The 14,163-nt window shown below is 36.5% G+C and overlaps 1 protein-coding gene across 2 annotated transcripts in view; it reads right to left on the bottom strand.

The window, feature by feature from the left end:
- The window catches only part of nmt2 (N-myristoyltransferase 2), a 46,254-nt gene that overhangs the window by 18,690 nt on the left and 13,401 nt on the right, over positions 1-14,163 (bottom strand). For both annotated transcript variants that reach the window (XM_051936027.1, XM_028817123.2), the window contains exons 5-7: positions 11,137-11,228; positions 5,684-5,800; positions 5,237-5,407 (exon numbers count right to left, since the gene is read on the bottom strand). In XM_051936027.1, the coding sequence (XP_051791987.1) occupies positions 5,237-5,407; positions 5,684-5,800; positions 11,137-11,228 (380 nt within the window). The remainder of the gene's footprint in view (positions 1-5,236; positions 5,408-5,683; positions 5,801-11,136; positions 11,229-14,163) is intronic.

The raw sequence follows: 14,163 nt of genomic DNA, 5'->3' as shown, positions 1-14,163 counted from the left end.
TACAAGTGAACAGCAAGAGGCGAAGACATTGCCAGCATGATGTCCTGCATTTAAACTTGACTTTAGAAGGAACTCAAGTAAACATTGTTAAAATTAAAGCAAAAACAGTCTAAAATATATTCTTGAACTCAATCAAATCAAAAATTCAAGAAACTGACTTAGATTGTTTAGTGAATTTGTATTAGGTTTTGCTCTTTTTTATTATAAGAAGCGACTTCTTTGCTTGGATATGTCTGTGGTGGACTGACTGTCATTAAACCTGAATCTGAAAAGTAAATTCAGTGACACTTGCACAAAATGATAAACAATGCTCTACATTAACTTTAAAGAAAATAAGCTGTAGATATACCCATGGTTAAGGTTGCAACCTCTCTGACTCTGTAAAGAAGGACATTTCAACATGAGGACTTGGCAGGATGATTTTTCCTGATACTGCAATTAACCTTTACATTCTTTTATGGCCTTTCAGAAACATGTTTGGTTTTAGCAACAGTTAATGGTAGTCTGAAAATAGTCCTAGTCATTCTTAAACCTGCTTAAGAGGAGCAGGAAGCAAGAGACTATCCTGATAGTACTGAGCACAATTCAGGAAAATGACTTGGACAAGGTACTAGTCCACTGCATGATCCACACATGCACATAACTAGACTTACGCTGGGACCATTTAACAAAATTTACAAGGCTTTGAAAATGTGGGAGGAAAACTGAAGGGCTCAAAAGAAAACCACAGAGACACAGGGAGAACATGCAAACAGCACACAGGCAATCAGATCCTGGATTTGAATCTCGTAGGCTGGACCTGGAAAGTGGCAGTGCTCATCAATCTACACTACTGTGCCACCCAAGCTAAGAATATATTAACTATGTCTTAAATAAATAGCTTTTTCTTTTTTAATTAACAGCATTCACACTTACAGCCTTATACTGACTGGTCAATTTTCTTAAAGCTGTAGAAAATTAAACTCTGAGAGGAAAAACAATACAGTATGGATTCAAAAATAAAAAACATATTTTTTCTCTTTACATTCTCTACAATTCTTCCTGACAAGTCTTTTAATTGTTTTTGACACAAGACATTTATGCACTGAAGACAAGGCAATGATTCTGCAAAGTGATTTCAACCTTCCAAACAAAAAAAGCTCTTACTAGAAGGCAAGCAAAAGAAGTTTAAATTGTGCTCACAGAAAATAACTTTTTTCTAAAGCCTAAAATGGGTCTCTTACCTTATATACTATATATAGTATATCTTATCTAACAAACTAGAGAAATAGAAATTAGAATTTATTGATTTTTTAATCCACACTTTATTTATTTATTTTAAATAATATTAGCCGTGTTACCCGGCTTTACCCAGGAAACTTTCTGAGACAACAGGACTAAGTTATAGTTATATATTGGATAATCGGATGTATCAGAAGTACTATGTAACTAATTATTGCAAGGAATTTTCTGTTTACAATATTTGTATTTTATTAACCAGGGGCTACCATTATTAAGTCACTGGAATTGCTTAGTCTTGAACATGCTACTATAATTGCCCATGAGTAAAAACATTCCAGTATTCAATCGGTTCCTGCTTTTTCTAGTGCATTGGCTTTTGTTGAAGATGACTGCAAAGCAAACATTTATGGGAAACTATATTCTTTTGAATTTAAACGGGTAACCAGTTGGAATAAAGTGAATTCTGAGTACATATTATTATCATTATTATATATTTTTGATTTTCATTTGTTTGTCATTCACTCAAGCATTTCTTTTTGCGTTTTTTGTCTTTTTTTTTTGTTATACTCATAACCAAAGTGGTGGGTGGTTCAAATCCTGTAAACGCCAGAAGTGATTCTACTCCGTTGGGCCATTGAACAATGCTCTTAACCTGCAATTGCTTCATCCTGGTTATGACGTTAATCTGCATCCAACCCGGCAAACAGGTCCTCCAGCTTTCAAGGAAATCTTGAGGGTTAGTGGCAGGACTGGCACTTCAGCCACCATTTAAAAAAAAAAAAAAAAAAGTGTAGTACTAAGGTGTCATCTGTTGCACGGCTGCACTCGGGTCCTAATGGTGATTTGTCATGTAGTAGGTGTGGAAAAACATTGTAATCAGCACATGCTCCCAACCTCTCCCTCTCATAACCATACAATAACGTTCAAACACTCAATCGTATTTTACTTTTAACTTATTACAAACATTAATGACATTTACAGGCTGCACATTTACACGGCCCATGAAATGAATTTAACATTTTTATGCATTGTACAGAAAAGAAGCCAACTACAAACATCATGGACTGTGGAAAGCATCGAAGGGGGAGTTCGGGGTGTTGGTGTGAAAGAGATTGCAGCAGAACTCTGTATTAAAGGACATCACTAACAGTGATATTAAGTAATGTTATAAATATGATTTAAAGTTGATTCTTTCAAAGTTAAAAACTGCTAAAATCTTGTATCTCCCTTAGCATCATAATCTAAAATTTGTACTGCCTATGAAGAAAAACAAAAGTTAGTTATTACTGTTACTCACTGAAAAGCATGGTCCTGTTCTCTTATCACATTCTGAAAAACAGCATCTCTACCAGCTAAAGAAAAAAAAAAAAGTGCTTCATTCTGCTCAATTGTGGCTTGGCTCCATTAGTTAATTTGCGGTGTTTTTGTTTCTCTTTAATTTGAAAAAGCCCCCTTATGCTGATCATTGATTGGCAATGAGAACTTAATGACAATATGCATTTGGACAACAGTGTTAGCTTTTTCAAAAATGCAAGGCTATGTATGCACTGATAAAAAAAATGTAGTGTAATCAGTTTATCTCAGATGTATTGTTACATATGTTGGACAAAATAAAGTACACGTTTGGCCAAGTGCAAGACACTGTCACTGTCTGGCTGCCCGAATCTTGCTTTGTAAATTATGTCAAATATAACATCACAAAAGCTAACAATAAGCAAAACTGCAAAGTTTTCTTCTGAATACATTACATTTTGCATGCTAGTTTGCAATAGCAAAACTTACTAGAAACAGGAATTTGAGCTTATGAGTTTACACAAAGAAATAAAAGAAGGAAGATTGCTCATTAAGGGTTTAGCAACACTGAATACACTGGTTTTAGCAACATTCCTCTGACAAGGGTCCAGATTAAAATAAAGCTGGGAAAAGTGTTGTTTGTAAATGCAACATGTTTAAACACAATGCAAAACAAGACAAACAGATGTACTCCAAGATAAATGCTGTATTCTAGCAAGACAAAGAAGTTGTTACCCCAAAGTGGTTAAAACAAAAAAATACCAAATACAGAAGTTGCTACTTTTGATGACATACATCTTTTGTCAGTGCACTTATGTAAACATTGTGAGCGTTGATGAAAGCATCAGGAGAAGCGCACAGGCTGATGGGAATTTAGCTCACTACGCTCACAGCACCTGGCAAGCACTTGAGCTTTTTAGCTCGCTTTCCAAATGCGCCTTTGAGCTTCACCGAACTCTCCTCCTCCTTCCATTTGCTTCAGCGGGACTTTATTTGTATTAACCAGTATGCCACATTTCTCCATGCAATCACTGTCAGCACTGTGGCGAAAAGGGAACGCAATGTCCTGCCCTCTCCTGCATTACTAACAACAAATACCAACAAACAATACAACACAGGTCTGCTTTTATTTTGTACATCATCAAATTTCAATCAAATCAGTCAAAGCATTTTTGAGATTTTGGGGTATCAAGTTTTTCAATTAAGGGGGGTTTACCCCTAAACAATGATTTATTGAAATGTCTTTTCTTAGTGAATACCTATTGTCTTAGATGTACTATCCATCCAAATTTCAACTTTTTGGTTAAACAGGAAATAATGTTTTGTTGATATGAGAGTGAGTGAGTCAGTCAAGCCAACTTTGCATTGCACAAATAAAGATAATTAGAAAAAAAAAAAGTTACAGACTTGAGCGGAAAAAACAACTGAAAAACAGTTTTATGATCAATATTCAAAGCTGTCAATTTAGGGACATTCAAATTTATAAACCAAACAAATTTCCAAAAGAATCACAATGAAAACACAGAAGATGTGACAAAAATACAAAACAGTCTACTGTATGTAAAAAATAAAGTAATTCATTCTTAAAATAATATTCTACAAGAAATGAAAAAAAGACATGCGACATGAGGATTAAAGGAAATTACAACCACAGATTTTAACAAGAAATGAAAAAAAGACATGCGACATGAGGATTAAAGGAAATTACAACCACAGATTTTAAAAACACTGAAAATAAATCCACATGGGTTTCAAGAGAATCACCCCAAATTGATGTAAATAAATAAATAAAAATGTATCACTAATCAAAGCCCATAAAACATGGCGAATAATTATTTTATCAAAGGTGGATTACATGGGTATTACTTAGAATTAACATTACTAGAACAGTAATTCTTTTTAAATCCATCTGAAAAAATCTACATCAATATATCTTCCTTTATATGAAAAGTTGCTCTGTTTGGCAAAGAAAAATGTATTGTCTCATAATAGCATATCAACATGAAATTGAACCACTCTTTCCTAAGGTGTGAAGCACATTTCCTTAACATTCAAGCAATATCAAGTTCAAAATTCATGTAAAAATAAATGATAAAAATACTACAGAAAAGTTGCTAAAAACACCATTTCCTATGATTTTTCCATGGGTTTGTTTTGATGAATAACTTGACTTTGAAGACTGAGATTTTGCCAAAATGTCCATGTAATGCCCAGGTTTCCCACATCTGGATTTCTTTGATCACCCCTCAAACCTACTTAGGCTCCTTGTACACTATTGTGGACACAGGTGCCCCCTTCTGAACAATGGAGTGTCAATAAGGTGTCACAACCGTGTGCCTGGGAGTCAATTTCAGGGCTCAGCTTATGGTAATTCCACCCTGACTCGAGGGTGGGAACTATTGCCCATCTGTATGAATTTCTCTGTCTGAGGACAAACAAATAAAATTTATACAAGCTGTGAAATATGGTGGTGAATTGCTAAAGCTATTTTGGTGAAACTGACCCAGGGCTCTTCGTATAAGGTCAATAGCAGCATTAACTCTACTAAGTATAAAGATACTCGCTCCACAGAATTTTACCTGTCAGAAACCTGCACCGTGGTCAACAACAAAAATTTTGAGCACACTTCAAAAATCAAAAGTAAAAAATTTCCAGCATGTAAAACCACCAATTTTAAAATCTAAAACCTAACAATGCAAAACACAGTTGCACTTAAATTTACCTGCAAGTAGAAACTGGTTTTGGTAGCACCACCCCAGCAGTGTATACAGCCTGAAAAATGCCTTCCAGATTCACCCTGCGAGTTATCTCCCGAATCAGCACTGGTGCAACACGTTTAGACCGTAGCTTTTTATGCACACAGAGAAAATTTATTTCTACCATCTTCTTCACACTAGAAGTCAGAAATAATATTGAATGATTTTTTGTTATATTTTGATAAAAATGAACATGAAAAATTAGCTTCAATGATAATTTCACCATGCACTGTGGGTTAAAGTCAGCTAAAATGCACACTTTAAAACTGAAGCACTGTTTTTAAGAAATTATTTTTAAAGTATATTTGCAATTCTTAGAACACAATTTTTATGTTTTATTATTTGCATTAAAATTTGAGATATCCTTTATTTATATCAGTTTATCTTGCATAATCAAAATGTACATTACTTACGTGTCATAGATGCGAATGTTGGCAGGAATAGCACTAATAAACCCTACTAATTTCTTGTTTGAGGAAACTCGGACTCCACAATGCCAGTGTGGTAACCAGCCTGGAGGACGAAGGGCCCTAAAATAGACAACAACAACAACCTAATTTAAAGATAAGCTTATCTTTAGGGTAATGATGGCATAAAATAGAAAGCATTTCAATCAGTTTAAACATTCAATCAAGTAAATGCAAAATAACAAAGCAGCTTGATCAACACTGAAAATCATTGCTTTGTGTGGCATATGCTTACATACGTTAGGTCAGGTTGAGCTTTTTCTTTTATTTTCTAGAATAAAATGTAGTTATGGTTAATCATGATCACACCCTACTAGTTATATAACTGTGATACATTACTTTTGTTTGTACCTTAGGAGCAGAGCGTAAATCACTTACTTCAGGGATCTGAGAAGGGATATTGGTCTAAACCTTTGGATCGGTCCATAAGAAATATTGATAATATTTAACCGCTTTTTATCTGCTGTATTGATCATACATCTCTGTCATTAATATTAGTGATGTGCATTAGTGTCATTAGTGATCAGATTTATTTAGAAAAGCATAATAAAAGATCTGAAATATAAATGTTCATGAAAGTTCGATGAAAACAAGGAAAAATAAAATGTTGAAAACAAGTATCATCATATGCTTTTATGTAAGCAGATGTAACCTTAAGCCAGGAATATGAAGCGAGCAGAAGTAGGTGAAATTTTAAATATACAGTTAGGTCCATAAATATTTGGACAGAGACAACTTTTTTCTAATTTTGGTTCTGTACATTACCACAATGAATTTTAAATGAAACAACTCAGATGCAGTTGAAGCGCAGACTTTCAGCTTTAATTCAGTGGGGTGAACAAAACAATTGCAAAAAATGTGAGGCAACTAAGGCATTTTTTTAACATAATCCCTTCATTTCAGGGGTTCAAAAGTAATTGGACAAATTAAATAACTGGAAATAAAATGTTCATTTCTAATACTTGGTTGAAAACCCTTTGCTGGCAATGACAGCCTGAAGTCTTGAACTCATGGACATCACCAGATGCTGGGTTTCCTCCTTTTTCATGCTCTGCCAGGCCTTTACTGCAGCGGCTTTCAGTTTCTGTTTGTTTGTGGGCCTTTCTGTCGAAGTTTAGTCTTCAACAAGTGAAATGCATGCTCAACTGGGTTAAGATCAGGTGACTGACTTGGCCATTCAAGAATTTTCCACTTCTTTGCTTTAATAAACTCCTGGGTTGCTTTGGCTGTATGTTTTGGGTCATTTTCCATCTGTATCATGAAACACCGCCCAATCAATTTGACTGCATTTAGCTGGATTTGAGCAGACAGTATGTCCCTGAACACCTCAGAATTCATTCAGCTGCTTCTGTCCTGTGTCACATCAATAAACACTAGTGTCCCAGTGCCACTGGCAGCCATGCACGCCCAAGCCATCACACTGCCTCCGCCGTGTTTTACAGATGATGTGGTTTTCTTTGGATAATGAGCTGTTCCACGCCTTCTCCATATTTTTTTCTTGCCATCATTCTGGTAGAGGTTGATCTTGGTTTCATCTGTCCAAAGACTGTTTTTCCAGAACTGTGCTGGCTTTTTTAGATGTTCTTTAGCAAAGTCCAATCTAGCCTTTCTATTCTTGAAGCTTATGAGTGGCTTGCACCTTGCAGTGCACCCTCTATATTTACTTTCATGCAGTCTTCTCTTTATGGTAGACTTGGATATTGATACGCCTATTTGTTCACTTGGTTGGCTGTTGTGAAGGGGTTTCTCTTCACCATGGAAATGATTCTGCGATCTTCCACCACTGTTGTCTTCCATGGACGTCCAGGTCTTTTTGAGTTTCTGAGTTCACCAGTGCTTGCTTTCTTTCTCAGGATGTACCAAACTGTAGATTTTGCCACTCGTAATATTGGAGCAATTTCTCGGATGGGTTTTTTCTGCTTTCGCAGCTTAAGAATGGCTTCTTTCACCTGCATGGAGAGCTCCTTTGACCGCATGTTGTCTGTTCACAGCAAAATCTTCCACATGCAAGCACCACACCTCAAATCAACTCCAGGCCTTTTATCTGCTTAATTGATAATGACATAACGACATACTTGCCCACACCTGCCCAGGAAATAGCCTTTGAGTCAATTGTCCAATTACTTTTGAGCCCTGAAATGAAGGGATTGTGTTAAAAAAATGCTTTAGTTGCCTCACATTTTTATGGAATCGTTTTGTTCACCCCACTGAATTAAAGCTGAAAGTCCGCACTTCAACTGCATCTGAGTTGTTTAATTTAAAATTCATTGTGGTAATGTACAGAACCAAAATTAGAAAAAAGTTGTCTCTGTCCAAATATTTATGGACCTAACTGTATTTAGGCAAATACATTTTGAAATGGTTAGTCAGATATTCACTTAAAGGGATACTCCACCCAAAAACAATTTTTAAAGTTACTTACTCCATGCAGTTTGCATTGACAGCCAAGAAAAAAAAAAAATCTTATGTTTACATGCAGAGCAGAGGTAAAGTTTTTTTTTTTTAATAGAATAGGCATCTATGGTGAGCAGTGCTGGCTAAAAGCAAACTATATCAAAAAATGTCCTTGAAAAAAAATCTCATATTGCTCATGTTGCATAGTTTGTCAAGTCATTCCATCATGTGCTCCCAAAATCCCAAACACATTTTTACTAAAATATTTTTAAACAACCAACCCCTGCAAATGCTCTCATAAACTAAAATGGAATATGCTCAAATGCAGCAAGTACACAGTCAGTTTCACCTGTGCAGTTTCACAGACTGCCATTAAATATTTCTGAGGCACTCCAGTTGGAGCTCACCAGTATTAATATAAATGTAACAACAGAGGGCAAATCAAGCAATAATACAGTGACCAAGGGCCCATTGCTGCCCCTGTGTGCTTCCCTTGAAAGGACCTTAGTAAAGAAACCGAGAAACTTAAAGAGCTGCGCTCCTGCTGGGACTTACCAGATAATCTTTGTGAGGGCTATACAAACCAAAGAGAGCAAGACGCTAGCAACCTCAGTTTCAAAATACCTTAGCAGGGTCCAGAGAGATGTCTATATCCTTCAGCCTTCTCATAATTACTCCTGAACGGGCTGCATGATTCTAATAGAGCGAGCATAGCTTGCACCTGAATAAACATGAAAGGCATACTCCAACAAGGTCAGATCCATACCTTTGAAAGAGCTAAACAAATTACGAATAGCTGAAACAAACACACTAGGGGCAGATGATATCAATAAACAAGGCAAGCTCCAGTGGCAAAATATATAAACATTAATTATTCCTTATGTTTATTTACATAGAAACCAGGCATTAAATACTAGAAATAAAAAGTAGAAGAAAAGATACAACCTAAACAATTCAAATCAGTGTCCAAAACAACAACATTTGACTTCTTAATCCAACTAAGATATTACCGGTACTTAAAAAGTTACACCATAATCAAGCAGGCATGGTTCACTTGCATTTTCATTTCGAAGCTTGTGCTATACTTTTGTCCTTAGGTAGCAAGTTGTTTTCTGTGTGTCTTCATAACTTACTTTTTCAGAGCAGGCATGGTGTTCTCATATTAAGAACCTGAGTCATACCTCCATTTTGAAAGCAGGTATGTTGTCTGCCTCACATGTGTCTCTCTCCCGAGCTAAATATACGTCTGCATCACACCAATAGATGCTTTGTTTTATACCGTGACTTGATAGCTATATAACTTGACACTAGCCAAAAAAATCTGACAATTGAGAATTTACCCTTGGTCCTGCTCTTCTATCAACCTGAAGTTACCTTAAGGTAATTATGAAGTACAATATAAAAAAACAATGCCCCCAAAGCCCCCGTTTTGTTACAGGCATATACACACTGGTTAGCTTATCTAAGCTTAAACATAAAAGGTAACACTTCTTCCTAATGTTTGTTGTACATCTACACATTTCTCACAGAGTTCTTTGTATTGGCATGTCTATTTGTATCCCAGAATGCAATGCTATGTTGACATACATTTTTATTCCCTTCAATTTGTTCAACTGAAGATTGAGAAGAGTAACAGATCTAGTACATCACTTTTCCAAAGCTATTTCACACTTTGCCTACACAGTTCTTCTGAAACTTGTATCTTTCTCACTAGCCTCTCTCTTTATTCGCCTTTATCTACTCCCCACTCCTACAGCTGTCCTGGACAGTATGATGTCATCTTTGAGCTAAATCACCTGCTGTAATGCACTTCTTGTCCTATGCTCTTGCCCACTGACTGCATTTAACTTTCTACATTCCTTTTTTTTGCTAAATTCTTGGTAAAATGCACACAATTAAAAGCACTGTTAGTTTTGCTTTATAAGCCCTATAGTATATTTATAGTCATGGTTACTGTTTATTCACTTAAAAGCTACATCCTATTTAATTTGCATGTTTTTATTTTAGATATTACAAGTCTTATTTAATCCAATTTTTAAATACCATTACATTTGGGTGTACAGTACAAAAGCTCAGTTAAATTATGCGTGTTCAATTTTTGTTCATGAACATTTTGAGCAAGTGGTATATTTAACAATATTTAAAAAAAATACATGTGTTTAATACTATTGACATGAGTTGTAGGTTATACAACACAAGTAATTTGAGATTAACATGAACATTTTTAATACAGTTTGCTATTGTTCATTGTTTTGCATGAAAACATGAGATTTTATTTTTTGGTCAAAAAAAATGAGGGGGGGGGATTCCTTTTTACTCACAAATTAATTCCTAAGGAATTAAAATACACACAATTACTGAAGGAGGCATTATGACACAGTTGCTAATGTTACTACCCTGCAGCTCCAAACGTTTAGCTTAGAATATCTGTCACAAGTCTTTTGAATGAAAAACCGCACATGTCAGTACTTATCTAAACAGGTTTTTTTAACTGGGTACTATTTCCCTCTCAAATACCCCAAAGCCATGAAACTTCAAGTGCAGATTTATTGTTGCATTTACTGTACAGAGTACAGTCAACTGTTTTTCTTGCATACAGTAACTGATCAGCACATAACAAGTTCCCACGCTCTGACACCAGGATCAGCAAGTGTCACTTGTCAAACAGCCTCTGGATTTTTAACTGAAAAGTTTAAAGTCACCCCATGTGATATAGTGTGGATGTGTGTATGAGTTATGGTCTACAATTGACTGGGTTAGTTCCTGCCTTGTGCCCAATTATTTCCCATTGGCTCCAGCCCCAAATTACAATTAACTGCATTAAGTAGGCTCAAAAGAGATGGTCAGGTATTTAGTCATTTATTCTTCTTATTTCATAACCAAAACAGGTTAATAACAACCTATAATTGTACCACTGAAATTCAAAATGATGCTACATTTTAAACATTGAGGGAAGGCCAAATATGCAGTATACAAAAAATAAGCAAGGACCACCATATACTCACCATTTTAGGAAATTTGGAGAGTAATCAAACCTGAACATGTTATCATCATCCTCTACATAATTTTCATTTAGTAGGGTGTACAATTCTTTTAGCTAAAAGAAAAGGAGAATATACCGGGTTAAGCTCATTTTGATTTTTTCACATTTCGGGTTCAACAAACCCACACCTACTAAATGTCCCAAATTATGTCACTATTATCCCACCCAATGCTGAAATAAAAGGCTAGCTTCTATGAGAACATTCAATGGCACACAATAAATGTGTGAACAATGATGTCTCAAGTATTGCTGATTTTGCCACCATCTTAATGAATGAAGAAATCCAATAAGAAATTCATAGTAGAGCTGTGTGTTGTCCAGTATGGCAATATTGTTACTTATCATTTTGTGGTTAATGGTGGTAAACGCATGCAGCCAGATTTAAACCAGCGGAGACAGGTATGTAACTGCTGGATGGAAGCAAAAGGCAGGAATGTGCACACTACAGACTGACCATAAAACCCTTGTTTCCTACAGTTAACAAAACATAAACAGTACAAGTACGCTTGACCACATTTAAAATGCTATCTCTTCATAATTTAGTTTTGTGTTAACATGTTTGAAAAAGGAGTGTGACAAATGCATGGGCTTATATGCCTCAATGATCTGTATAGCTATTTTTCATGGAGATATGTGCCCTTCACTACAGATGCTCATGTCAAAATGGTCTAAGGTTTGGTCCTTGGAATGTGAAACATCCCTTAACTGGTTATAAAGGGGCTAGAGCTTGTGCAAGAAGACTGAAAAATACCTAGACAGTTGCACTCGCCTTTATGCCCAAAGATGGCTCTGAAACCAAATGTCTCATTAAAGGGAAGTCTCTATCGCACAGGAAAAGCAGCTGGACCACATGGAGTCAGTCCTTACGTTTTTAAGGCCTGTGCTGACTAACTTTGTGGCGTCCTTGGTCACCTGTTCATTCTCTCCCTTCAGAAAGTGCCACTGCTATGGAAAACATCCAACATTGGTCCTGTTCCAAAGGAGGCAGGTGCCATTTCACCTAATGACAACAGACCAGCGACACTTACATCTCATATCATGAAGACCTTTGAGAGACTGGTCCTGGACTATATGGGTCCTCTTCTGGTAGACTACCTGGACCTACTGCAGTTTGCCAATCGGACAAGGATTGGAAGATGCAATTATCTATCTGCTCCACAAGGCGTATTCTCTCCTAAATAAAGCAGGCAGCACTGTCAGGATTATATTTTTTTAATTTCTCCGGCACCTCCAAAACCATCCAGCCATCCCTGCTAAGAGGTAAGTAAACTCAGAAATCTATTGGTGGAAGTGCATATGGCATCCTGGATAATGGACTGTCAGGCAGACTGCAGTTTGTGAGACTAAAGGAGTGTGTTTCTGATATGGATGAGCAACACTGGAGCACCACAAGGTACAGTCCTGTCTTCGTTTCTCTTCACTCTGCACACCTCTGACTACAAATATAATATCAGGTCATGTCACTTGCAGAAATTCTCAAATGATTCTGCACTTATGGGGTGTACTGATAATAGGGATGAGACAGAGTATAATAGTCAGGTGGAGAAGTTTGTTTTTTGGTGCAAAGAGAACTGTCTGCATCTTAACATCAGCAAAATTAAGGAACTACTTACTGACTTTCGATTCACCAAACAACCTCTATGTCTAGCCCCTATTCAAGAAGTGGATGTAGATGTGGTCCACCCTTACAAGTACTTGGGGTTTCACATTAATGAAGGTTGGACTGCTCTTGGAACACAGGAGAATTATATAAAAAAAAGGGTAGAGCAGGCTCTTTTTCCTTAGGAGGCGGTGTTCCTTTAATGTAGGAAGTGACACCCTTATCTTTAACTCTGTGATGGCCAGTGTGATTTTCTACACTGTGGTGTGCTGGGCTTGTAACATCACTTCAAGAGTACCCCACCATATCAACAAGCTAATTAACAGGGCAAGCTCAATTATAGGGCAACCTCTGGACCCCTGGAGGTTGTAGCAAAGGAGAGGATTAAAACAAAACTGAGTGCCATTATGAAAAATGCTGCACATCCTCTCTCTACCACAATAACACCGAGTACTTTCAGCCAAAGAATTATACAGCAAAAGTGTGTCAAGAAAGGCTAATGAGACTCCTTTATACCAACAACAATATATCTGCATAATGTCTCACTGTGACTGTGGCAGCCAAGCCTGAACTTTTCTCTCTTATTAACGTTCTTGTTAGTGTTAACAACTGAGTTTGTATTTGTGTCATCTGATTTGAGGGGCTGTATGTTCTGGACACTCAGATTGTGAATTTCCCATTGGGATTAATAAAGTATGTATGTATGTATGTATGTATGTATGTATCTATCTATCTATCTATCTATCTATCTATCTATCTATCTATCTATCTATCTATCTATCTATCTATCTATCTATCTATCTATCTATCTATCTATCTATCTATCTATCTATCTATCTATCTATCTATCTAATGGGAAAGGCTCAAATGAACAGAATTTGGCTCAAATGCACTGAGTGCCTGCCAGAGAGACCTAAACATGCTAAATGGTAAGTGAAGGTGTCCTATGTCTCAGAAGAATTCAGGGATATGGAATCTGAGTAAACCTTGTTCAAGTCCTCAGAGGTGAGAACAGCTACAAGGAGCTGTGGCCTAAATGTTGTTGGTATCTCTCTCTGCAGCAAATATGTGTCTATTATGCGGCACAACAAAACAAAAGACAACAAGTTCAATATGGCCTTCTCTGCAGGAGGATCTCCAGATTTACATAGTAAGTCAAAACTTTAAACACTGACCAAAGTGAAGATCTGTGAGTGGGGGAAGGCCATGCGGAATGACCTTTACAGTAGTTTAGGAAAAACCATTGAACAATTTAGGGGAAGTGAGACAACGTGCAGGCTATTCACAACAAAGGTGTAAAAACATTGACATCAACTAGGCATTACATCAAGAGGTGGAAGGAGGATTTTAAGAAACTCCTAAAGCCAGTGGATAAAATCTTCACGGAGA

The sequence above is a fragment of the Erpetoichthys calabaricus genome, chromosome 13 (genome assembly GCF_900747795.2).
Source record: "Erpetoichthys calabaricus chromosome 13, fErpCal1.3, whole genome shotgun sequence".
In the NCBI taxonomy this organism is placed as follows: domain Eukaryota; kingdom Metazoa; phylum Chordata; class Cladistia; order Polypteriformes; family Polypteridae; genus Erpetoichthys; species Erpetoichthys calabaricus.
The sequence above is the reverse complement of the archived record's forward strand: the minus strand, read 5'-3'. Positions and strand labels throughout refer to the sequence as shown.